The following is a 26629-nucleotide window of genomic DNA, read 5'->3' as shown; positions in this document are numbered from 1 at the left end:
GCGAAAACCGAGCAAGTGCCAACACCGCCTTTATCAAGCGCGGGCATGAGCTCCAAGCTGCGCGGGAGAAGCAGCAGGTGGCGGAGGCCGAAGTTGCCAAGTACGCGCGGAGAGTGCGTGTCTTGGAACAGCAGGCTGAGGCGCGTGACCAAGCTATTGTCCAGAGTATCACTGAGAAATCATCACTGGAGAGCGAGGTTGCGCGCCTGAAGAAGGAGTTGGCGGCCGCGCAGGCCGATAGAGATGAGGCCTTGGCGACGGCAGCGTCCAGCCAGGAAGCACTTGATGCTGCGCAGGCGGAGAAAGAAAAAATTTTGGCGGCATCAGCGTCTGATAAAGAGGAGCTAAAAAAGACCAAGGAAACTGTTGAGTTATTAAACTCCCAGGTTCCTGCCCTCGAGACGTCTGTTGCTGGCCTCGCGCAGGATCGCCAATGGCTGGTGTCACAGGGCATGACTCGTTGCGCTTTGGCGATGAAATATTCCGCCGAGTTTCAGGCCCTTGTGATGGACTGCAATGCTGCCGCGCGCTTGGTGGGTCGCGCTGAAGGGTTTACGGATGGGTATGAATATGGCATGTTGAAGAAGAACCCATCCGAGTACCCTTACAAGAGCGACGCGGCCTGCGCGGACATGGCCGCGGTGGGGGAGAAGTACATGAATACTCCCATCCCCATCCTTATGCAGGTATGTCGACCTTAATGAGTTTTTCTTGATTAATTTTCCAAGTGTTTTGTACTCAATACTTTTCTAATGATTTGCAGATAGCTGCGCTTGCTGACCAGCCCGACCTCGGCGCGCTAAAGAAGTTGCTCGATGAATGCGAGAGGGCTGGTGGCGATGATGGTGGCGCGGGGGATGTTGCCCCTGCCAGCGGCTCTGGCGCTGCGAAAGAACCTGCTCCTGACACCGTCGTGATAGAAGACTCCAATGAGGAGGAAGAACTTGACTATGGTCAGTTCGGAGATGAGGAGCGGGCCGCGCCAGATGCTGAGGGAGATGATGAGGGTGATGAAGCGGCTGACGTCGACGTGGAGACTTGAGAAGCCCTTCATCAAATTTTATATATATATTTTTTTATACTTGTAATTTGTAACTCATCATACTTGTAAATTTCAATGCTATGGAATGAAACTTGTTTTCTCTTTTTCTCATCTTGCGCATTTCCATTCATCTCTTCATGTTTGTTTGTATAGATATAAGATATGCTTGCACGTTAAAATAAGAACAAGGTTGTAAGGAAATTATTCACTTAACCTTTGTTCTATTTTGTAAGTGGTTTCGCAGTATCTTGTTTATGCTGACATGCGCGCTAACTTTTCACAATTCCTTTTTTTGCGCGTCGTTGTCGCGCGGTTTTTATATGGAAGTATGAGTTTTAGCCATTACATGTCAGCATGTGTTACTCGGATATCCACTATGATTCCTCGCGCGACCTCGACCTGAGACCTTAACAACTATGATATGGCATGTACTTTGCCTTAGTTGTGTTTAAGGATTTTTATGATCAGGCTGCGCGGGATGTAAGATGGATGTTTGTGAGTGTTTTGAGCTAAGGCTCTTTGTTTTGGGCTAAGGCCCTGACGTTTTTAGAGTTAAGACTCATTAACGTGTTTGAGCTAAGGCTCGTAGGTTTGGGCTAAGGCCCTGACGTTTTAGAGTTAAGACTCGTTAACGCGTTTGAGCTAAGGCTCGCGCATGTATGTTTGACTTCGTTTTATTTTGTTTTTGAAGTCAATATAGTGTTGTCATATTGCTCCAAATTAATAAAGGAAGTGTGAAACATGTATGCAAAGGTAATAGAACAAATATTGAAAGATAGCGCGAATCATCATTCATGATGGCTTAAAAGCCTTGATTACATATTTGAACTTTTACATGAAGCATTTTCTAAGCTGTGCCGCGTTCCACGCGCGCGGTATCTTTTTTCCATTCAAATCTTTTAAAGTGTACGCGCCTTTCCCCAAATCTTCTGAAATTTGATAAGGTCCCTCCCAATTGGGGGACATTTTTCCTGGGGCTATCGCGCGGCTAGCTTCATTGTTTCGAAGGACAAAATCATTTTTCTTGAAGTGGCATTCTTTAACGCGCTGATTATAATATTTTTCTAGCTTTTTCTTGTATTTGGCTTCATTGATGATAGCCGCTTCTCTGCGTCCTTCAAGCAAGTTGAGGTCCAATCTTCTTTCGCGCTCGTTATCAGTCTTGCTCATCATGAGTACCCTATGGGATGGGCATCCAATTTCTGCTGGGATCATAGCCTCTGTCCCATAGGTTAGGCTGAACGGGGATTCGCCATTGCTAGTTTTGCTTAATGTCCTGTGCGCCCACAGGACATTAGGTAACTCTTCGACCCAAGAATGGGATTCTCCCTCCAACCTTTTCTTCAGCCCATTTAACAAACTTTGATTCGCGCGCTCCACTTGGCCATTCCCTTGAGGGTGGTAGACCGAAGTGAAGATTTGGTTGATGTGCAATTCTTTGAGCCAGCTGGATATCTTCCTGTCAGTGAATTGTTTGCCATTGTCGCTCACAATTTCCATAGGAAGGCCAAAACGGCAAATGATGTGGCTCCAGATAAATTGCTTCATCGCCTCAGCTGTGATTTTTGCTAGTGGCTTGGCCTCAACCCATTTCGTGAAATAGTCTATCGCCACTACCAAAAATTTCACTCGCCCTTGCGCTTGCGGCAGGGGCTCCACAATATCAATGGCCCATTTGTGGAAAGGCCATGCGGAGGTCACTGGAATCAAGTTGTTCTTTGGCCGCATGGTGTTTGGCGCGTGGCTCTGACATGCCTTGCATTTTTGGATTTCTTTTAGCGCATCCAAGTACATGCCTGGCCAATAGTAGCCTGCGCTCATTGCCTTGGCAACCACCATGCGTGGGCCAGCGTGTATTCCGCAGATTCCTTCGTGAATCTCCCTAATCACATAGCTTGCTTCTTCAGCATCCAGGCATTTCATGAGCGGTCCAAGATAAGAGCGTCGATATAATGTACCCTCAAGTAGTTCATAGTTCTGCGCCTTGTGTCTTATCTTCCTCGCCTGTGCGCGATCGTCCGGTAACTTCCCCTCCTTCAGGAATTCCATTATTGGAGTTATCCAGGATGAAGGGGTTGTATGAATTACAAGGACCGATTGCGTTTGCACTGACGGGCTGCTCATTACCTCCACCCTGACATCTTTGCCAAAGTGATCAAAATTAGTTGACGCCATTTTACTCAACGCGTCAGCGGACTTGTTTTCGCTGCGCGAGATGTGTATGATTCTGAAGAAGTCAAACTGCTCAACGAGCTTTTTTGCCTGCTCTAGATATAGAGGCATTGTGTTCTCCTTGGCGTCATATAGGCCGTTGACCTGAGCAGCTACCAAGTAAGAATCAACATGGGCCTCTAGCCTTTTAACCCCAAACTTGCGCGCAATGCGCAGACCAGCCAGCAAGGCTTCATACTCAGCCTCATTGTTGGTACTCTTGAAGTCCAACCTAATAGCATAAGTATATTCATGATTATCAGGGTCCACCAGTTTGAGGCCTGCGCCGGACCCTTCGTTGTTGGAGGCCCCATCAGTGAATAGCCTCCAAACATCTTCTTCATCATTTGCTCGCGGAGGGTCTACCTCGCGCTGAGCTTCTTCGATCTTTCCCTCTGGGATTTCCGTGATGAAATCCGCTAAAACTTGACCCTTTATTGCTGGACGGGGCTTATAGGTGATCGTGTGTTCACCTAATTCTAGCGCCCACTTTGTCAGCCTTCCGGAGAGCGCGGGACGTCGCAAGACTTGCTGGATGTTGTAGCCAGTCAGAACTTCAATAGGATGACCATTGAAGTATCTATGGAGCTTGCGCGACGCGTGTGTTAGTGACAAAACTAACTTTTCCATGATGGAATAGCGCGTCTCAGGGTCTGTCAGAACCCGACTCACATAGTATATTGGCGTTTGGATCCCCTTGCGATCCACCAATAATACTGCGCCGATGGCGCGGTCTCCAGCTGACAGGTACAATGTAAGGGTTTCGCCACGAAGTGGAGCTGTTAGCGCGGGCAGCTTTATGAGACATTCTTTTATCTCAGTGAAAGCTTGCTCAGCCTCAGGCGTCCACTTGAATTGGCTCTTCTTCAAGCAGTTCCTCAAAGTGTTGACGAATGGAGTAGATTTGCTGGCGTGGTTCGCTAGGAACCTGTTGATTGACACCAGTCTACCATTCAGCTTCTGAACCTCTTTCATGGTGGATGGTGAAGGCATGTCAAGGATGGCTTCCACCTTTTCAGGGTTCACCTTGAAACCATCCTTAGTGACCATTACACCAAGAAATTTCCCCTCTTCCGCGCCGAAAGTACATTTGCTCGGGTTGAGCTTCATGTTAACTTCCGTTAGGCGCTGAAGAGTTTCCTCGATGTCTTTGAGCATTTGTCTCTCCTCCCTGCTCTTGATCACCAAATCATCAACATAGACTTCTAGATTTCTTCCGATTTGTTCACTGAAAACCGAATCCATAAGTCTCTGATAGGTGGCGCCCGCATTTTTTAGACCAAAGGGCATTTTTGTGTAACAAAAAACACCCTTGTCGGTCCTGAAGGCCGTCTTGTCTTCGTCTTGTGGTGCCATTTGAATCTGGTGATAGCCTTTGTAGGCATCCAGGAAACATTTGAGCTTGAATGGCGCCACGGAGTCCACCTTTGCGTCGATGTTTGGGAGGGGGTAACAGTCTTTCGGACATGCTTTGTTGAGGTCCTTGAAGTCAATACACATCCTCCATGACCCGTTGCTTTTCTTTACCATCACAGGATTGGCTACCCACGTCTGGTATCGGATCGGGCGGATGATGTTTGCGCGCAACAGGTCCTCCACTTGCTCATTCATGGCCTTCGCCTTTTCATCCCCCATGATTCTCTTTTTCTGAGCAATTGGCTCCACCGACTTGAACGTGTTAAGAGAATGTTGCGCCAGGTCTCGCGGGACCCCCGTCATATCGGAGTGCTGCCACGCGAAAACCGACGTGTATTTTGTGAGCAACCTTTTCATTCTCAATCTCGTTTCGTCTGAAATGGTAGCGCCAATTGTGACCGTTTGCTCTGGGAATTTTGGGTTTAAAATCCACTTCTCTGGCGCATTGTCCGCCATTGGAAGTTTCATTCTCCCTTCCCGCGGCGTACTTGTCACTGCGCACAAATGATCGCGGTAAACAAATGTTACGCCTGTTGGTGTAGGGAACCCCAATGCGCCGTGCGCTGGCGACGGTACAGCATTAAATTGGGCAATCGTTCCCCTACCCAGGATCATATTGTGGCATGACGTGGTGGGCAAGACCAAGAAGTTGACAACTTCGGCTCACTTATGCTCATCATCCCCCATAGTTAGTTCAAACTGAATTTGGCCTAGGGGATGGATGATTTCATTTGAAACACCACAGATTGGTGCGTTCACAATTTCGAGCCGCGCTTGGTCTGCCGGGTCTAACTTTCTGAAACATTGCTCATACATAATGTCAGATTCGCTTCCAGTGTCCACCAGGACCTTTGACACTTCGTAATGAGCAATGTGTGTGATGATGACGAGAGGACTGCTTATTGAAGGGCCTCCCCTGATTCTTGGGAAGATGACTTGCTGCTCGCGCCAATCTCCATGGATTTGCGCGCTTCTCTTTTTTGACGTCTGCCCTTGTCGTCCCCCCTCAGCCACACAGATTCTTTTGTATTTCTTGCTGGCAGAGGCTCCTTCCGGTTGCTCATCTTCTATTCTTTGGTTTTTCACCAAGTGAGCCAGCCTGCCTGATTTTACATCCTTCTCGATCGCATCCTTTAAATGATGGCATGCGTCGGTGTTGTGGCCCGGGGACCTGTGAAATTCACAATATTTGCCACTGTTTTGCGGTCCCTTGTAGTGTAGTTGCTTGGGGGGCTTGAATTGAACATTCTCAGTACTTAACACCTGTGAAGGTGTTTTAGTGAGGGGTGTCCATATTCTTGGCAGAGGTCTGCTAGGATCTCTGCCGCCCTCCCTCTTGTCACCCTCCCCGCGATTACGAGCATCTTTTTGGGGCTGGGGTGAGCTTGGTTGCGCTTGCTTTTCTGCGGACGAAAAACTTGTTGGCTGCAACCTGGACCATACTGAGTTCTGTTTGGCCCTCTTCTCCTTGCTGCGCGGTGATTCAGCCTGATGCGCTCTTTCTCTTGCCCTATCTTGGGCAATCTGTTTTTCATTTCTCGCGAAAACTCGCGATGCCTCCATTAACTTGGCCCACGTGGTGGGCATGCCATCTTTGCTTACGAGAGCTCGTCGTAATTGATCACTGCGCGCGCCTTGTATAAAGGCCACGCGCAGGAGTTGCTCGGTTATACCTCCGATTGCCAGAGACTCCTGATTGAACCGAGTGATGTAATCTTCAATCGTTTCATCATTCCTGCGTACGCAGTGCATGATGTCATCAGGATCGCGCGTGTGCCTGCGCTGCTGTACGAAGTGGGCTTGGAACTTTTCTAATAGTTCCTCGAACCCATCAATTTGCCCAGTCGGCAAGCTCTCGAACCATACTCGCGCCGCGCCCGTTAGGCAGCGAGCAAACATATGACACCATGTTGGCATCGTCCAGCTCTCCAGGTTTCCCGTGTTGTAAAAACCTTGCAAGAAATCGTCTGGATCTGTCGTGCCGTCATACTTACCCAAACCACTTGGCATCTTGGTCTTGTGCTGGATGGGAGCCTGCGCGATGCGCGCAGTGAACTTTGAGTGTTTTACCAAGATGGCTGGTCTGTAGGGTGTGGTTACGTCCACTTGCCCTCTGACTGGTGGGCTGTACGGCATGTGCAGATCCAGATCGGCTCTGGCTCCAGACGCCATGTTCACAGGCGCGCGGAGCTGTGAGCCTCCTGCATGAGTATCCCGCGTCTTCCTCATGCTATGCACTTCTTCATCACTGAACTCAGTGTGTGCAGTGTGAATAGAATGTCCTTCTTCCGGCGCGCGCGGCCTTTTTGTAGTCTGCTTATCAAACGCTTGCCTTTGTGTTTGGTCGGCTAGCTTCTTCTGTTTGACCATTTCATTGTACTTTTCCATCAGACGCCGCTGCTCGTTTATGAGCCATTCATTCGGATCATTTGTTTCTTCTTCTGGACCCATTGGTCCTTTCAGTTTCGCGCCGGCCATATTTTGTAACATGAGATCGTCTGGAGGAGTTTCAGTCTGGCCGTGAGGGGTTGTGACGAAGGGACGGCTGCTGGTGGTACGCGTAGAATCACGCGGAACCCTCAGAACCTGTTGTCCGTCGTTAACACCCTCACGTTCAATATCCTCCAGAGCTTGATCAACGTTGCGAACGCCAGAAACCATGGTGATTGATTTTTTTTATGTAGATCTGATGAGATCTGATTAAGAAACGTGGATCTACTCGCTGGTAGCAGATCTACTTTCCTCGGGTGTGATTATACTATTTCACCGATGGTTCTTCTGGATCCGTGTTCTTCCACCTACAAAATGAACAGCGCCGTTACTTACCCCTCAGAAAGGGACAGAGGGGTCCTCTTTGGGGTAACCCTCCGGCGTGAGAATCAGTATATTGTGGAGAAGATGATAATGTGTGTAAGAGAATCTCAAGAGTATTGCTTAATAGCTGAATACCCTCTGATTGTGAGACTGTGTGTTTGTATGTAACTGACTGTGAGTGAATGTAATTCAATATGATTGAATGTGATATCACTGCCTGTAACTGTCAATGATTGAGTATGAATGTGTCCATCAAAGTGGAGTTGATGCTGTATTTATAGTGCTAGGGTTTCCACTGATTGGGCTCAACCTCGTTGGCCTCCTCCAATCGCACTGCGCCACGTGTCCTCTGGGACACCTGGCGCTTTCTCGTTGGTTGTAATCACGTGGTAACACATGTGTCATGCTGAGTTGTCGACCTTTCATTTGGCAGCTGTCAACATCAGCATATTCTTACTCCTTAAAAAGATGCCTTCTGGAAGGTTGTCTGACGTGCACAATCAAGGTTGCCCTAATCCTGATTTGGATAAGGACGAGGTTGATTATGTGCACGTGTGATATGCGCCCATCCTGAGGATGCGCGAGGTCTTCTCTTTATTCTCACGCGCAGATATTTCATGCGCAGATGTGATATGCACGAGCATGTGATATGCGCCGCGCGCTGATGCGCTGCGCGCATATGTGTGCCTGGGCAGATGTGATATGCACGAGCATGTGATATGCGCCGCGCGCTGATGTGATGCGCGAGCATATGTGTGCCTGGGCATATGATGCCTGAGCATGTTTTGTATGCGCCATGCGCATAGGTTTTGGCTTTGTGCCTTCATAATGTCTTTATCTTGTGGGTTGACCCGCCTTGCTCGGTGTTGAGGCGGGTACATACCTCTTCATGTTGTACAAGAGTAGTTTTTACTTTTTAAGGCATATGAATCAAGTTAGGATGGTAAACAAATCTTCCTCAAGAAAGAAAGTACACCTGCCTAACCATTTGGTATAAACTCAATCCCTAAAGACTAGTGTACCCTCATCATTTATGTAATTTATATTTATATTATAGAAAAATACACATACATGTGTATCCGTCATGGATCAATGAACTTTGTTACTCATGTTAACATGTTTATGTTTTTTTCGGATGTTCAAATGGACCTTTTCATTGAATCGGGTCACCGTAAACTTTGACACACTTTTAATAATAACATACAATTTATGATTAAAGAAAACACTTACAATGTAAACAACTATAAAACGCCTCACTTTATTTTTTTTGTTTTTTTATTTTTGGTTTGAAAATACATAATCTAGTTGTCCGAAAATATACGATGTCACTTGATTGACAACTGTAAAATGAGGTTTATGAAATATAACAGAGAACTTTTTTTTCTTGTATCATGTAGATCATTTCTTTCGACATTCACCCTTACATATAACCACATCTTTCAAATGTATGTCTACAAAAGATTTATTAAAATGATGTTATGTGTAACATGTCATCATCATATATATTTTACAAATTCTAAATATGACATGTATTTATGACCTATAACAGAAACTATGTGGAACAAATACTTGCCACTAGCTTTTAGTGGTTACATCAACAAGCCCATTTACTTGTTTTTAAGTTTTTTTTTTCTACTCCACATGCATCTCTTATATTGCATTTCTTATCTAATATATGAAAAAAAAATACAATAACCAATAAACAATAAATGTTTAAAATTCTTCACAAATTCATAAACTTAGTAACATAATGGGAGATTGATTTGTTCACTATAAATATTATTTCATTATATTCGGTTTTATGAAATACTTTAACCCGAGTTAATAGATAAAATCGACTTTTTAGATTTTAAAACCGAAACCAAACCTAACTCAAATTTGGTTTAGCTATGAATCCGCTTTCGTTTTTCTTTAACCGAAAAAGATAAAACCTAGGAAGCTAAACAAAGGACCACGGATACAAATTAATGAGCACTCGTATACTAATAAGATAAACATGATTGTAACGCTCAACGTAAGTTTAAAACTGTTTACAAGCTTGAGAAATCTTATGTTTATAAAAAATGTTCTGTCTTAAATATCATTATCGTGTTATAAACAATTTAATTAATAAGAAATAAGAACTTTATAGCCATGGAACAATTTAGTTAAGCATTAAACATGCCTTCAGTCAACAAGAAAAATAATATTATTTAGATAATATTATTTTGATTCACACCAATTCAACTTTAAAAAATAATATAAAAAACAATTATTTTTACAAAGATTCTTTATAGCCATGGAAAAATCCCTGCAAGACCACATCACATGTATCCGCAATTTCACACCTCAGGAATTAAAACCATAACATCACATTAAAGAAACCGAAGGACAATTTCGTCAATTCAAAATTAAATCACCATCAATGATATTTAAAACCCAAGGACAATTATTTACCGGAGTCGGTATATCATCGTGGTAGGCCAGTTGCTTCTTTTGAAAGAGGTCGTCAGTTCAAACTTTAACACACACGTTGGAGGGCGGTTTTACCAGTTTTTGGGTTTCCGCCTACTAGAAATTTTGAGTTTGACCCGAACCGTCAAACAACCGAGAGTGATTGTTGAAATCTCGTCACATATAGACTCGAAAAAAACACTGTTAAAAACCCAAGGATTATTTCCACAAATCATAGTTAAATGGCCATTTTTCATATTAAAACCCAAGGGCAATTTACCACGTGTCTTATGACATAATGGTACCCCGCTTGCTTCTTTTACGAGAGGTTGCCGGTTCTATCCTCGATGTTTATGCTGGAGAGGGGGTTTTACCTAGTTGTTCGGTTTTTGCCCACGAAGGATTTTCGAGTCGGATCTGAAGCGTCAAATAACTAAGAACGACCAAAATTTCATTACAGATAAACTGAAAAAGCTTTTTTAAAAAAAAACCCAAGGACACTTTCACCATGTCAAAATTAAATTGCCATATATCGTTGATTCTTCTAGCATTCGAGCATCAGCGTCTGCGTTGGAGGACGGTTTTACCCATTGTTAGGATTTCCACCTATTAGGGATATATGTGCCGAACATAAAACGTCAAATAACTAGAAAGACTTAAAATCTCGTCACATACGGACTCAGGCTCAGAGAAAACGCTGTTAAAAAAGAAGTGAAAAAGAAAACCCAAGGGTAATTTGGTCATTCCAAATCTAACGTCAATCATGGTGTGAAGACGTTAGACAACGCTCTTCTTTTCTTTTAAGTTTAAAGACTTTCTCTCTCACACACTACACGTTGTGCGCACGTCATATATCTAACAAACAAAACAAAACTCGCTGCAAAAGCAACCGATTCATTCAATCTCTCACCGGTTAATCTGATTCACTACTTTTCTGATTCAGTATTGGACTCTAGTGTATATGTATATGTATATCAACGATTTCGCGAATCTACGCACATTAATTGAATAATAATAATAATAATAATTGTGTAGGTGTATGTATGTACCGTCGGTAGCAGCAGCAGCTTCAGCACCGCACCGACACCGGAAAACCTAATTATTTCAATTGAGATTCGAGATGGCGAAACGCGGATATAAGTTGCGTATCCTTTTTGTTGCTTTCTGGTGTGAATTTGTGATGAATTTGGCTTAATTTTGGTTGTTTATGGCCCTAATTATTAGTTATTTTTGGTTAATTTGTGTTAGAGATAGAATAGAACAGACTTACTATATATATGTTGATTAATTGCCTGTGTAAGGATGTAAATGAGCTACGCCTGAGCTCGACTAGGCTCCATCTCATTTCGTGCTCTATTTCTGAAGCTGGAACTCTGCTCGTGAGTAATTTTTTGTAGCTCGAGCTCGGCTTGTTTATGGCCTTAATTGTTAGTAGTTTTTATTTAATTTATGATAGAGATAGAATAGAACAGATTTACTATATATATGTTAATTAATTGCCTGTGTAAGGATGTAAATGAGCTGCGCCTGAGCTCGACTAGGCTCCAGCTCGGCTCGCTTAACTTACAGAGAGCTCAAGCTCGAGCTCGTCTCATTTCGAGCTCTATTTTTTAAGCTGGATTTCAGCTCGTAAGTAATTTTTTGTAGCTCGAGCTCGGCTTGTTTATGGCCTTAATTGTTAGTAGTTTTTATTTAATTTATGCTAGAGATAGATAGAACAGACTTACTATATATGTTGATGATTAATTGCCTGTGTAAGGATGTAAATGAGCTGCGCCTGAGCTCGACTAGGCTCCAGCTCGGCTCGCTTAACTTACGGAGAGCTCAAGCTCGACTCAGCTCATTTCGAGCTCTATTTCTGAAGCTGGAACTCAGCTCGTGAGTAATATTTAGTAGCTCGAGCTCGGCTCATTTCGAGCTCTATATCTGAAGCTGGAACTCAGCTCGTGAGTAATTTTTGGTAGCTCGAGCTCGGCTTGTTTGTGGCCTTAATTGTTAGTAATTTATATTTAATTTATGACAGAGATAGAAAAGACTTACAATATATGTTGATTAGCTTCCTGTAAGGTCGAGCTCGGCTCGTTTAACTTAGTTCTAGGTCGGCTCGTTTTGAGCTCTATTTCTAAAGCTGGAGCTGGAACTAGGCTCATGAGTAATTGTTCAAGCTCGAGCTCTGCTCGTTTTCTGTTTAGTAGTTATTTTATAAATATTTAAGTGTAGTTTATATATAATAATTATTAGATAAATATAAGTTAAAAATGTTATATAAACTAATAGTCTCGTGAGCTGGCTCGAGCTTGATTATTGAAGATTGGGGATACATACGCATTCAACATCGACCGATTGCAATAGCATTTGATTTCTGTTGAGAATTTGTGATGTTTTTGGTCTAATTTGGTAGGTTATGGCCCTAATTTTTAGTGATTTTTGTTTAGTTTATGCTAGAGAAAGAACAGACTTACTATATGTGTTTGATTAATTGCCTGTTTAAGGTCGAGATCGGCTTGTTTAACTTAGCTCGAGGTCGGCTCATTTCGAGCTTTATTTCTAAAGTTTGAACTAGGCTCGTGAGTAATTTTTGAGGCTCGCGCTCGGCTAGTGAGTAATTTTTATTTAATTTGTGCTAGAGATGGAACAGACTTGCTATATGTGTTGGTTAATTGCCCGTGGCTACTTTTGTAGAAGATTGGGGATATATAGAAATTAAACACTGATATTAATAATATATGATTTAAATGTGTGTTAATTAGTTGCCTGCTACAGAATTGAACCTGGCATTTTTTTTTTGGAAATTAATTAGAACAGGCTTACTATCTATGTTGATTAATTGCCTGTGGAAGGATATAAATGAGCCGAGCCCGAGCTCGACTAAGCTTGAGCTTGACTCGTTTAACTTACAAAGAGCTCAAGCTGAAGCTCGAGCTCGGCTCTTTTCGAGCTCTATTTCTAAAGCTGGAACTCGGCTCATGAGAAAATTTTCAAGCTCGAGCTCTACTCCTTTTCTGTTTAATAGTTATTTTATAAATATTTAAGTGTAGTTTATATATAATAATAATTAGATTGATATATGTTAAAAATGTTATTAATAATTGGCTTATTTAGGCTCACAAGCTGGCTCGAGCTAGATTAGTGAAGATTTAGGATGCATACATATTCAACACCAATAGCAATAGTATTTGATTTCTGTTGAGAATTCGTGGTGTTTTTGGCTCACTTTGGTAGTTTATGGCCCTAATTTTTAGTAATTGCTATTTAGTTTATGCTTGAGATAGAACAGACATGCTATATATGTTGATTAATTGCCTGTGTCCGCTCGGTTCATTTCAAGCGCTATTTCTAAAGCTCGAATTCAGCTCGTGTGTAAATTTTCAAGCTCGAGCCCGACTTATAACTTGTTTATGGCCTTTGTTTTTAAATGTGTGCTAATTAGTTGCTTGTGACTACCTTTTGAGAATGTAAGAGACACAGAGACACAATTGAACCTGGCATTTTTTTGTGGAAATTATCTGAGTTTTAAATGTGTGTTAATTAGAACAGACTTACTATCTACGTTGATTAATTGCCTGTGTCGGCTCGTTTACCTTACAGAAAGCTCGAGTTCGGCTCGTTTCGAGCTCTATTTCTAAAGCCAGTGTGTAAAAATCCCGACTAGGCGCTGATTAATCCCCGATTAATCGCTAGTCCCCATGCCACTAATTAATTTTGGGCTTGTTGGTCAATTAGTCAGTCAATTTTCAAATCCGGCCAAAATTGGGATTAATTGAACTTAGTTGGCGTCTTATGAGATTTTGAATGTGTTTGTTAATTCGTTGGGATATATAGGGATGGAAATGTTTAATAGCGGTTGAAAGTTTGTTTACGGTGTATGCGTTATATTTCTTGACTAAAATAAATATAGAGGAATTTGTGGCGCATACAGCGAATGTGAATTGTCTAAAGATCGGGAAGAAGACGCGTCGAAACTTCATTACAGGTGGTGATGATGAGAAAGTTAATCTTTGGTCAATTGGGAAACCAACTGCTACAACGGTTAGTAAATTTACTGTGAAGTTATAACAGTTCCGTTTGCGTATACATTTCATGCTTACTTTATTTATAAATTCGGCATATAGTTTCCTTCAAACAACTCAATTATAGGCAGTGGTAACTTAGTACAAGAATCTACCATTTTAACTATAATGTTACAACTTATAAGATATCAATTATATTTATGTCTTAAGGTCTATTACTCCAGTGAAGTTTGAAGACATTCAGTACGTAGACATATGAGCTACTTACTAAAATAATTTATGGCATTGTTCATATAATCCTTATATTATACATTCATTAAGATAAATATGGCTGAAATAGGATATTTCTTTCAATTCCTATTTGTAAGTATAGGATGAAGTGATGAAGTCATGAGTCTTTTAGAAGTATGATAGTTTTTCTTTGTGGTGTGATGCAGAGTCTAAGTGGCCACACAAGCCCTATTGAGTCTGTAGCTTTTGACTCAACAGAAGTTTTAGTAGCTGCTGGAGCTTCTTCTGGCGTGATAAAACTTTGGGATCTTGAAGAAACAAAGGGTAAGTTGATTAATGGATTATCTCTTACGTGAAAGCTAATATCATTAATTGAAATGAACTGTATAATATAATTACATTTAGATGTAGGATGTCATGTAAAAACATATACATATATACCACACACATGCTTGTTGAAACATGAAATTTTCTTAATTTCTAACACTTTCTTGCAATGCAGTGGTTCGAACACTAAATGGACACCGATCCTATTGTACTGCTCTTGAATTTCATCCTTTCGGTGAGTTTTTTGCATCGGGTTCCATGGACACTAATTTAAAGATCTGGGATATTAGAAAGAAAGGGTGTATTCACACATATAAAGGACATAGAAGAGCAGTTAGTACTATCAGATTTAGTCCTGATGGTCGTTGGGTGGTGTCAGGGGGACTTGACAATGTTGTAAAGGTATGATCTTTCAGTCATTTCAGCACCAAGAATCATTATTATGGTTAAGCTTTAACCGTTGCTTGTTGGACAGATATGGGACTTAACAGCTGGCAAACTTTTACACGAGTTCAAGTTTCATGAAGGGCATATTCGATCAATGGACTTTCATCCCCTTGAGTTTCTTTTAGCAACAGGTATGTTTAATTTTGTTTGTTTTACTTTTTTACTTGATAACATTCTTTAATATGAACCATGAAACATATAAAGAAGCAAAAATAAAAAACCGACCATGATCACTTTGCTTAACTTATACATAACTTGTTCCAGGTTCTTCAGACAAAACTGTTAAATTTTGGGACTTGGAGACCTTTGAATTGATTGGATCAACTCGACCTGAGGTACCAATTGTTTCATTTCCCTTATTTATTCTTAATATTCTATATATATGTGCTATTCAAGTAATAATTCTCTTCTAATTTTTCAGGCAACAGGCGTACGAGCAGTTACTTTCCATCCAGATGGGAGGACTCTCTTTTGCGGGTTAGATGGCAGTTTAAAGGTATTAAAACTTTTCCGTTAAGCTTATTTTTACTTCCTAGAAAGATACAGTACACACCACACGTAAACACTCTTTTGAATTTCAGGTATATTCATGGGAGCCGGTTGTTTGTCATGATGCTCTTGATATGGGGTGGTCAACATTAGGTGACCTCTGCATTGATGATGGAAAACTTTTAGGATGCTCATATTATCAGAATGCTGTTGCAGTTTGGGTGGCAGACACTTCGGTAGTTATCCCATGATCTGAATTTTGATTTCTTGGTTTCAAGTTAGACTCTTTAGTGGTTACACTCTTTTTACTTAATATAATTTTAATTATCTTTTGTGATTTTTGGTTTGTGAAGCTTATCGAACCACATTCGCATAGCATCTTGTCTGAGGAAAATACCCGTGTGCAGTCAAAAGTAAATCTCCAACAAGATTCAAAAGGGAGAATTGAGAGTCCCAGAAGGTCCGCCATGTCGTCAGACGACGACACAAAGGATATAAAGAATATATACGTGGACAGTAAGTTATTTAGCTCGCCTTTTTTAGTTTTCTTTGATGATGAGGGGCAAACAGGTAGTCTGCAAGGCTGTAATTAGTGGTTTCATGTCAAGCTGCAGGTATGACACCTGTTTCTTCAAGAAAGTCTGGGTCTTTACCGACGGTTATGATCCCACAAATCAATAAAGAGACTGATAATATGACGACCCAAAAACCAATTCCTGCAGCCAAATTTGCTTCAAGAGAATCAATGACCAATGAACAGGAAAACATTGCTGTATCGCTTAAGCCACCGTCTCATAGGAGAAGGCCATCAACTACTAAACTAGATATAGAAGGGATATCATTAACTGTTGAATCTGGATTAAAAAGTGGATCAGATACTGCTACACATGCAAACTTTCAAAAAAGGCTTGTAACAGATGCTCCTGCTGTTGATTCTTCCAATGAGAAAGCTTCGATCTCTACATGTGTCACAAAAGAGATTCAAAAGCCTTCATCTCCAGATACACTTCCACACGAAAACCGTAATACTCACATGTTAACCATGCAAATAAGAGCCTTAATCATGTGATGTTAACTTGCAATAGTTTTGTTCTTTTCAGGTGATAGGTCTGTTGAATCAAACAAAGAGTTGAAACCTGTTAAATACGTCAATGGAGGTAGCCATCAAATTTATTGGTGTTGCTCAAGTAAGCTAAATAATAATTGTGCACCATTTTTTTTCAATCATGCAGTGGCAGTTGTGCATGGAAGGACTCGCAGTCTAGTTGAGAGATTTGAAAAGAGAGAAAAACTGAATACTGACGAAACTCCAATCATTGATACCAACGCTGATATACCTACCAAGATGGTAAATCAGTCATTTAATGCAGTACCTTGTGCCATACCTGAAGCTAAATCCTCCCAGATGCCAGTAAAGACACCTGATGTGGTGGCTTCCGAAGAACCTGAAGCTAAAACACCCAAGATTCCCATAAGGGTAAATCAGTCATCTAATCCAGCCCCTAGTGAAATTCCTGAAGCTAAAATCTCCCAGATACCAGTAAAGACACCTGATGCAGTGACTTCTGAAGAACCTGAAGCTAAGCCCCCCAAGATGCCGATAAGGGTAAATCAGTCATTTAATACAGCCGAAACTAAAATCTCCCAGATGTCAGTAAAGACGCCTGATGTGTTAGCTTCTGAAGAACATGAAGCTAAGCCACCCAAGATGTCCATAAAGACACCTGATGTGGTGTCTAATGTGGTAGTCGAGGCTAAATCATCCCCGATGGTAACGAAACGTGATGTGGGCCCGGCCATTAAATCTGAGGAAGTTAGTGCGTCCCCTGTGAGACCTAGGACCGCTCCTAGTATGCTATTCCCTGAGAAAGGTAAGGTCTCATCCGTGCAGAGATCTGTGAGTTCTCGTCGCGTAATGCAAGAAAGAGGCAGACCTTCTCCAATGCTAGTTACAAAACGATCCAATGCTTCCCCTCGCATGATACCTGAAAGAACAACAAAAACCTCACCCGTGGTAGTGGGCCCCAGACACGATCCTCCCACTCGCATGATTTCTCAGAAAGCTAAATCATCTCTATTAGCGGTAACATTCTTCTTTGGATGTAAAACAACCTTGTTAGTTTCAACTGATATTAAAGTTTTTTATAATGTTGGCAAGTTGCAGGATGATGGCCCACAGACTACTGGGAGAGTTTTGATGTCTAAAAAGGAGGATGACGTGGCGGATGATTTGATGCAAAATCATGATGTGTTCGTAAGTAGCCTCCGGGCTCGCTTAACAAAACTCCAGGTAGCTTCCATTTGGTTCATGAATATTTTTTTTACTTTCAAACAATGATTCATCTTTCATAAGTTTCTTATTAACGTTTTCAGAATCGTCTATGTAAAGTCTCTGTTATTTGTGAACCATGATTAATGTTATTGTGCTCTTTAGGTGGTAAGACATTTTTGGGGGCAAAATGACACGAAGGGTGCTATTAACGCCTTGCGGAAGTTGCCAGATCATGCTGTAAGTATTCATTGCTTGATTTTGGTGAAACTTTAACCGCCTGAAGTTTGACGTTCTGAAATCTGAATGTTGACTGTCATTTCAGGTTCAGGCAGATGTGGTCAATGTCCTGATGGAGAAAATGGAGTCCCTCACACTAGATCACTTCTCTTCCTTGCTTCCGGTGCTTTTAGATCTACTGGATAGCAAAACTGAGCGGTATTGTTTATATTCGCACACACTATATGTTACTAATATATTTTTTATTAAAATATAATATAAATTCTGTGATTCGCAAATGGATTTTAAAAAATTTAAAACATGGTTTTGGATTCTGAATAGTAATTCCTGATCACACAGGCATATTAGTGTATCACTGGAACTGTTATTAAAGCTTGTGGCGGTCTTTGGGCCCGTAATCAGCTCTACAGTGTCCGCACCTCCAACTGTTGGTATTGATCTTCACGCAGAAAAAAGGTATCTTTTGTTGATTCCGTTCTTTTAATGTTTCTTAGTTCTTAAACACCAACTAACGATCTTCTGAAACATAACGACAGACTTGAATGCTGCAATGAATGTCACGTTCAGCTTCAGAAGATTCGCAAGTGTCTCCCCGATATTACAAGGTAAAACATGTTTTCTTTAGATTAACGATATATTAACGGTATCTAAAAATCTTCAACACCATGATCTTTGTTATGTAGGCGAGGCGGTTTGCCAGCAAGATGTGCTCAAGAACTAAATATGGTTCTCCAAAAATCATAATTCCTTCTAAACACCTCACAGTTTTGTTTAATGGTCTTCTTTCATTTTACAACATCTTCGGGTCGGGGCTGCAACTAAAAGTTATGCCGGCCTGGGGATGATCGAAGGAAGCCAGTGCGGATGGAACATGAGTTCGTGCTAAAATAATCATAGCGTATGTAATATTTTGTGTAAATTGATGATGATTGTGATATTTAATTTGTATCCGTGAATAAAGATGTGTAGATGATTATGATATGTAAAGTAGAAGAAAAATTGATACTAAATATTGTATTCTGGAAGAGAAATGTGTTGTTTAAAATTGAGAATATGGTTCAAGAAGGTTTTATAGTTGACTTGTATTTATAAGTATGAGAAACATGCTTGTAATTTATCATCAGTGTATTATTATTGTAAGTTTATTTATAAACATGAAACTTTTTTGAATTAAAGTGATTTAATTGAAACATGTTTTATTTGTGTCCTTTAATTTTCTAAAAAATTAACACTTAAAAGCATCCATAACAATGGAAGTATTGCTCGTAGAAGAGAGAAAAAAGTGAGTATGTGGAAGGGAGAAACGTTTGGGAATTCGGATGACTTTGGGAGGAGGAAGGTTTTAGGAGAGGATAAAGGGGAGGCCAGAGGGAGAGTGGCAATTGAGGTGACTTGACTGTTCGACTTCATCTATTGTTGTTGACGCTTTTACAAAAGAATTGCATACAAAACAAAAAAAAAAAAAATTATTACCTTAGGGTTCTTTGTCAAGCACATGTGTAAAATGCATCTATAATGTTCTTAAGTTATATCATTAATCTTGATACTTAAGTTAATTATAGTCATAATTTGGTCAACTTTAGGTTTAGCATATATACGTTTCTAAACCCTCAACTTTTGTTTTATATATTTATTTTTGACCCCTTAACTTTTATTTTACAAATTTATTTTTTGACCCCTCAACTTTGATAATAAAACTTTTGATCTCTCATCTTACATCTTTACTTTTTGAACCTAACATTGGTAATGAAACTTTTGCCACAAACCTTTTACTATAACAAATCACATGTGGTGTAATGCATTTAAACCAATAGATACAAATATTTGTTCTAACAAAAACCTATAATAATAACCTTTTGAGTTGTATTACTATTCACAACCAAGGTGAAAGTTAGAGTTCACTTAAACAATATAAATTAAATGATCATAAGTTATATCCGTCACTTATAGCCTAGTATTAGGAATACTTTGATACTTTACTCTTTAGTAGAGATTCAAGTTGGATCTCAATTTGTGTCACTTCGGGTGGATCCTGTCAATGAATGATTTGAGATAGCCCTTGCGAGGTTGTCAGTTCGGATCCCGAGCCCACTCGGGTTTTTGTCTCACCGTATATTACGCTAAAAAGTCCTGCTCTTGTGGCAGCCGGTGGTATGGTCTTAACCGGACCCAAACTCTAAAGTCTATGTGAATCCAGTTAAAAAAACATAGTCTATCCAAAGTGAGACAACGATCGGAGAGCGCGGTTTCCTAAACACAAATGAAAATCCCCTTTCTAAAAAAAATAAATAAATAATGCATTCGCCGTGCCTCGCCCATCGACGAATGAAAACACATGCAATTCCGCACTTTGATGTTTCTCAATCTCTCTAGAATTCAAAACAAAAACACGCATCGAAAGCAACTGATTTCCGGCCTCTGATATCATCATCATCATTATCATTACAATCGATCGTCAGTTTGTTTAATTCTCCGGTGAATTCGTTACACGTAGTTGCTGAATTATAAAGTTTTCTACAGAGACACGTCAGCAAGTCTCGGAGGTCAGTGTTCCTTCAGGTACCTTATAATTCTACAAATTGATGATTGATATGCGAATTAATGTGATCGTTGATTTATGTATTTTGCGGTGAGTTATTATATTATGATATAAGATTATTTATTTAATTCATTATACGGAACACGACGTACGTAATAACTTTGCAATTAGGTTAATTTGCCTCTAATTTATTCCTCGTACTGTGCATATACATATATATGTATATATGTGTGTGTGTGTGTATTATACTGTGTAGGTAATTGGTTCTGATTTGACAGTTTTACATGTTGAGTACATATAGTAGATATATAGCCTGGTAGTAATAAGCTTATATCTTGTTCTTTAATAGCATTGGTAGCAACTACTATTGGTGCACACGTAAGGGTTGCTTCGGGTACGGTTATTAGCCTCAACTGAAACCGAAGTCATCAGTTAACTAGTTTATTAACCAATTGGTTTTCGGTCCGGTTTATTTGGAGGCATAAAAACTAGAAGTGTTTGAAAATACGAATGGTTCGGTTATATTTGGTTAACCAAGGGTGCAAAAGAAACCGATAACCGATTTTCAGTAAACTAGGTTAGTTTGGTTCGGTTCCGGTTAATGGTTCAATTACTGCTCACCCCTAGCTACTATAGTGGTCTTGCCTCTGGATATTGAAGTTTGACTATTGATCAACTTGCCTTTTTTTTTTCTAGATTGAACTAGGATGCAAAGTAATGATATAAGTGATAATATTGTTTATGCAGTTTACATGAAATCAAAGTGTCCGTTTGTGCGTCATTTCTGAATGCTTGTGAGAGAAGGCCAGTGTCTTAATTTAGTAATCTATGACCACCTGTTTATTGTGAAATCTTAAGACGTCTGTGATACGAGTTTTATTAATGCTTTTGCAGATTTAGCCAGTTACTGTTAATGATGTATAAATGTATTCTAAATCGAGTGCGACTAAATATTATACCTATTTTGAATAATCATTTGTCGTAGACTTATCTTCACAATCACATGAGCTTAATAGTTGCTTTATTTGTGATGATGGATGCAGCTTGGTATGAGACAGTATACATCAAAAAGAGGTGTCTATGAGGAAGTTTATAGCGTGGAGGAATCTTTTAAGGAAAAGACACATCCGTTATGATTGGGTAAGTTTATGTTGCTATACTATCTCGAGTTTGTTCCTTTGTGAAATTAATGTTGATATATATTATTGGAATTGCTAGATGGATTCTAATCATGTAGAGCTTTAATAAATGCAGGGACTTTGTCGATCGAAGAAGAAAACATTCTTGGTAGTTTTATGTACAATAATGCTGTATTTTGCATACAGAACTACAAATTTTCAGCTTTCAACAAAGGTATTGCAATGCTAGTGACACGTTCGTTAAGTGCATTTATATTCAGCTTGCCAGTCATCTGATTTTTATGGAAATTGATTTAATTTATTTTAAAATACAAATAAATTCAGAATCTGATTGATGTGCCAAAAAGGGAACTATGGCATTGTTTTTAGAAGAATGGCATTATCTATCTGCTTTATGTTTAGGTTTTATTATGGCATGAAATTAATGTGATTTCCTTGTGATTCTCTAGGTATTCCCATTATCTTACACAGGCTTGAAGGGCTTACCCACGGGTATTATTGAAGATAAATCCGACTTCGAATTAAAACCGATATGGTCAACAAGTAATTCAAAACTAAAACTAAAGGTATCTGCCAAAACTCTAGTCCTATATGCTATATGTAAATATTTAATTGACCTTACATGAAAATCTGGCGATATCACATGTCAGGCTAATCGTTCCCCTTCTCATAACTTGCTGGCAATGCCTGTCGGTTTGAAACAGAAGCAAAACGTTAATACCATTGTTCAAAAGGTATGCGAGGATAGTATTGTAATATTCATAACTCAATCTATAGCTTTCATTCATCACATGAACAATACTGAACCAGCATTGGTGTTTTCAGTTTCTTCAAGAAAATTTTACAGTTATTTTATTCCATTATGATGGGAAAATGGACGGATGGTGGGATCTCAAGTGGAGTAGAAAGGCGGTACATATCGTAGCGTATAACCAAACAAAGTGGTAAGGTTCAGTTTTTTCAAACACATTTTTCATGTAGAAACTAACACGCATAAATTATGAGTTTCTTAATTAATGCATCTAATGGTGCTTCAGGTGGTTTGCAAAAAGGTTTTTACATCCGGCTGCTGTTTCTCTGTATGATTATATATTCCTTTGGGATGAAGATCTAGGAGTGCAGAATTTTAACCCCAAAAAGTACAATTGATCTACCGTTTATATTCTCTGATACCTTATTTGGTGAAAGAACACCGTTAATAATAATAGGATTTCAGAACAAAGAAGCACAGCTATAATATATAGTTCTGATATATGCAGATATTTAAATATTGTTAAAGAAGAAGGGCTGGAGATATCTCAACCAGCTTTAGATTCAAAATCGACAGACATACATCATCGGATCACAGTCCGGAAAAAAAAACTAAAGTTTCATAGGTGAACAAAATAATTATTGTCAGTTCATATATGATATCATCTTCATTTCATTTGGTACACTAATGCTCATATACTTATTTATATAAAGAAGGGTTTATGACACTAAAAGTACCGTGAAATGTACAAGTGCAAGCGAGGGTCCACCGTGTACTGGGTAAGTCGCATATATGATATATGTTATTTTTTAAGTTTGTTTTAAGCTATGCTTCATGAAAATGTTCAATAACTAGTAATCTGTTTGAAAATGTTTTTCGTCTTTGTTTAATTTTAAGATTTGTAGAAGGGATGGTTCCCGTGTTCTCCAGAGCTGCATGGCATTGTGCTTGGCATCTTATTCAGGTTACTTTTATTATTTAATTATTTAATATTTATTTATATGTTATCATTTTATGGCCATCTATAACTTTCTTCATGTATTTCCAGAATGACCTGGTGCACGGATGGGGAATGGATATGAAACTCGGTTATTGTGCACAAGTAAATTCTATATTCGGGTTGATAAACAAGTTTAAACATTTATTGATCCATCAATACTTGGACTAATCTTTTTGCTTATTTTAGGGGATGAGAAATGTGGGAATTGTCGATAGTGAATATGTGTTACATCAGGGAAGACAGACATTAGGCGGGCCATCTGCTAATAAGGTGTATCGTCTTTCTTATACTCGCTTATATTCACTATTGACTTAATGTTAATGTGCAAATGAACAATTTTGAACTAAAATTGTTCAAGCAATATGTTTCTTCGCATTTACATTATACACTATATTGATTTTTGGCTTTTGCATAATAACCAACAGAAACCGAATTTTGAAAAAGAATATAGTTAATTGTCTTTACAGCAAGTTAATTTCTAACAATGTTTAAATTCTTGTTGCAGACTTCACATGAAGTCAATATAACTAAGGTATTCCTCTTTTGCTTTCCTCCAACTCCCTTTCCATCTTTATATTATTTACTAGAGGTGGAAAACTGGATCTGTCGAGCAGGTTGAGTAACGGTTGGATTTACCGGTCAACCTATTTTCAAAATTTATAATTTGGTTTTAAAATTATGATTTCAAAGATATATTATTGAACAAAGATAATCCAATAGGAATTTGCAAGCATATGAATACACTTTAAAAAGGATTTTAAATCCAACCCGTTGGCCCAGTGGCGAAGCTTGGACTAACAACCGCCGGGGGGGGGACTCAAATTTTCGGTCGAAAACAGCTAACTTTACACTACATATAACAAATTTCGGGTGAAAAACGTGTAAATTTACACTACTGCGTAAAAAAACAGGGGGGCGGGGCACCCCTGGCCCTCGCTATACTTCGCCATCGCGTTAGCCTCCAAGAGATCAAGTATAATCAAATTGACCTTCTTGGTATATAGATTAAAATCATTAAATCTCATCATAACATTTGGATTCGCTTGTTTAATACGAGTACTTCATAACGCTCATGTTTTCATTTGTTTTAATGTTTCCTCAGAGTCACCGTGTTGTTGATACGCGAATTGAGGTAATGTAACTTTTCTTCTCACTGCACAATTATTGTTCAGATTCTTGCATACGCACAATCTTTAAATCCAACACTATAAACATAATATTCAGTTCTTTTGTAACACAACTAAAAAAACACATCAAGATCGGGTTCCATTTTAAGTAAAATTTGAAATGTATCGGTTACTTTTGCAGATAAGGAGGCAGTCAACGTCAGAGCTTGAAATATTTAAAAAACGATGGGAAAAGGCGGTCAAGGAGGACAAGGATTGGGTTGATCCATTTTTCAGAAGAAAACAAACACACAAAGTTCTGGTTTAGGTATATAATTTAATATTATTTTGCTTTGTGTGCAAATGAGGTTTTGTACCTTTTTCTCAAAATGGTGAGACTCTGGGTCCTTCGGGACAGCATATCATATTATGTTCATATGTTTTACCCTCGCTACGTTTGTAGTTTTATACGAAATCTCTTAACATTATACGAGCACCATTAAGATCACGCGATCAAGAGCAACTAGTCTATAACCATTCTAATGAGTAAAAATAATCATGATTTTGTATAAATCCACTAATAATGACAATAGTATGAATCATCTTTACCGGGTCAATCTATGGAAATGGGTAAAGATTCGGATCCTTCTGGCTCTACTAAAATTATACTAACGGGTTAATTTGAAACGAGTCAAATTAAACAGGGCAAAATGGGTCGTTGGGTCGTTTTGAAAACAGCTTACTTAAATCCAGTTTAGCTTCAATTATAATATGTATTGAACCGAACGAAAGCAATACCTTTTCAAAACAGCCTATTATGACCCGAACATGTGACCAGACACCCAACCCGCCGATTTTGCCATGTTTACATACAACACTCGGCTTTCATTTAGAGGACTTGTCAACCAAAAAAGTAGCAGTATTTTAGAAGGGCGCGTAACTTTATTAACGATAACACAGTTTTAAGCTCCACGTACAACCATCATAACACGAGATTTATTATGTAAACAGACAAAAAGATTTTAAAAAAATCATGTAAAATTACTCTACTAATAACGATCCACCCGCACAAAATCATCATTTTCAAGAACCCGAACATCTTTATCGCCTATGAAATTTTCGAGCCCAATTTCGTTAACTATTTTCACAAACTCGACCCGTTTTGCCAACGGGAGTGGCACATATGGTGACCGAAAGATAGGCCTTATCACCCCTAACTGAGCCAAAGCAGTGTTCACCCCAATCGGGTTCGGCTCACAAAACAACCAGTTCATCAAAGGCAGAAGCTTTTTGTTAAGTGTCGGATTCTTACCATTTAATAACAGTTCCTGCATTAAGCCCGGAACCAAATTGCTAGTAACGGATATAACACCCGTTGCATCATGGTCCCACCTTGAGTCATGACACTCGTCATCATTCCCGCTCCAAACGGTAATCCCGTTTTTGGTGTACTCTTTGACCCGGTCATGGCCCACGCATTCCTTGATGCCTGCAAAGTTGGCGCTGTCAGCGATCGAGTGAATGACACGTGGCGGGATGTCCTGGCCCGTTCGAGATGGCACGTTGTAGATGATCGTGGGCCCCATCGGGAGCACGCATTGGAAGTGGGCCACCATGCCTTCTAATGAAGTTTTACCGTAGTACGGGTTGATGTGCAGAGCTGCGTGCATTCCAACTGCAAACCCCTGTTCGGTTGCGTGCACTGCTTCTCGAGTCGAGTTACTTCCCGTGTTTCCAATAACCTTGATTGACGTGCCAAAGCAGTTGACGGTGTGACCGATAAGCATAATGTGTTCATCCCAGCTCATCAAATGGCCTTCACCAGTGGTCCCACCAACAATCACACCATCGGCTCCGCCTTCGATTTGCATATTGACCAAGTTATCATAGGCCTCCAAATCAAACCTCCCGTCAGGTAAGTAAGGAGTTTTAATGGCTGTTATTAACCGAAGTGACTTGATGTCGTCCGTTGAGGTCCTGATAACATAACAACAAAATGAATGACAAAATACAATTGTTTTAAAACTATGATGATGATGATGATGATAATAATAATAATATGCAATGAACATTATAATGTTATATACCTGTTCTTGACTTCAAAACTGCGCATCGGAAGGTGAAAATTTGGAATTATAGCTGCGGATGGCGACACCCATCTTGCA

The 26629-nt window shown here is 39.9% G+C and overlaps 3 protein-coding genes across 6 annotated transcripts; 2 read left to right on the top strand and 1 right to left on the bottom strand.

Annotated features, from left to right (window-relative positions):
• The first annotated feature begins 10987 nt into the window (after window positions 1-10987).
• On the top strand, window positions 10988-18980 carry LOC143612691 (katanin p80 WD40 repeat-containing subunit B1 homolog KTN80.1-like). Of its 4 annotated transcripts, XM_077086629.1 has the most exons (19): window positions 10988-11061; window positions 13815-13945; window positions 14364-14481; window positions 14660-14886; window positions 14960-15062; window positions 15196-15266; window positions 15353-15427; window positions 15513-15656; window positions 15774-15936; window positions 16029-16442; window positions 16521-16577; window positions 16653-16897; window positions 17081-17503; window positions 17579-17710; window positions 17855-17929; window positions 18015-18127; window positions 18269-18385; window positions 18466-18534; window positions 18613-18980. In XM_077086629.1, exons 1-19 carry the CDS (start codon window positions 11037-11039, stop codon window positions 18671-18673), a joined length of 2763 nt encoding a protein of 920 aa, XP_076942744.1. In that variant the 5' UTR covers window positions 10988-11036; the 3' UTR covers window positions 18674-18980. The 4 variants fall into 4 exon arrangements, with proteins under 4 accessions (XP_076942744.1, XP_076942739.1, XP_076942732.1 ...); XM_077086624.1 differs by having other exon boundaries at window positions 16035-16442; window positions 16653-17503; XM_077086617.1 differs by having other exon boundaries at window positions 16653-17503; window positions 17585-17710.
• A 2274-nt stretch (window positions 18981-21254) lies between these two features.
• Window positions 21255-23673, top strand: LOC143610928 (uncharacterized). Its single transcript, XM_077085273.1, has 11 exons — window positions 21255-21608; window positions 21723-21821; window positions 22057-22173; window positions 22258-22341; window positions 22433-22551; window positions 22645-22746; window positions 22867-22983; window positions 23072-23137; window positions 23256-23322; window positions 23407-23460; window positions 23545-23673. Exons 1-11 carry the CDS (start codon window positions 21549-21551, stop codon window positions 23671-23673), a joined length of 1014 nt encoding a protein of 337 aa, XP_076941388.1. The 5' UTR covers window positions 21255-21548.
• Window positions 23674-25373: 1700 nt separating this feature from the next.
• Window positions 25374-26629, bottom strand: LOC143611940 (4-hydroxy-tetrahydrodipicolinate synthase, chloroplastic-like). The gene is made up of 2 exons (XM_077086040.1): window positions 26552-26629; window positions 25374-26441 (listed from the first exon to the last, which is right to left on the bottom strand). Exons 1-2 carry the CDS (start codon window positions 26575-26577, stop codon window positions 25514-25516), a joined length of 954 nt encoding a protein of 317 aa, XP_076942155.1. The 5' UTR covers window positions 26578-26629; the 3' UTR covers window positions 25374-25513.

The sequence above is a fragment of the Bidens hawaiensis genome, unplaced genomic scaffold (genome assembly GCF_021521415.1).
Source record: "Bidens hawaiensis isolate Kalapana, Puna unplaced genomic scaffold, B.hawaiensis_p1.1 tig00002236_1, whole genome shotgun sequence".
NCBI lineage: Eukaryota > Viridiplantae > Streptophyta > Magnoliopsida > Asterales > Asteraceae > Bidens > Bidens hawaiensis.
This window is presented reverse-complemented; position numbering and strand designations above follow the sequence as displayed.

Bases quoted from the DNA above. Each gene is read 5' to 3' on its own strand.
- LOC143612691 (XM_077086614.1), top strand. From the start codon at position 11,037: ATGGCGAAACGCGGATATAAGTTGC. The intron at 15,267-15,352 runs GTACCAATTGTT...CTAATTTTTCAG, and splicing joins TTGGATCAACTCGACCTGAG to GCAACAGGCGTACGAGCAGT. The intron at 18,386-18,465 runs GTATCTTTTGTT...ACATAACGACAG, and splicing joins GATCTTCACGCAGAAAAAAG to ACTTGAATGCTGCAATGAAT.
- LOC143611940 (XM_077086040.1), bottom strand. From the start codon at position 26,577: ATGCGCAGTTTTGAAGTCAAGAACAG. The intron at 26,442-26,551 runs GTATATAACATT...TTATGTTATCAG, and splicing joins AGTTTTGAAGTCAAGAACAG to GACCTCAACGGACGACATCA.
- LOC143610928 (XM_077085273.1), top strand. From the start codon at position 21,549: ATGAGGAAGTTTATAGCGTGGAGGAATCTTTTAAGGAAAAGACACATC. The intron at 22,984-23,071 runs GTGAACAAAATA...ATTTATATAAAG, and splicing joins AAAAAACTAAAGTTTCATAG to AAGGGTTTATGACACTAAAA. The intron at 23,461-23,544 runs GTAAATTCTATA...TGCTTATTTTAG, and splicing joins AACTCGGTTATTGTGCACAA to GGGATGAGAAATGTGGGAAT.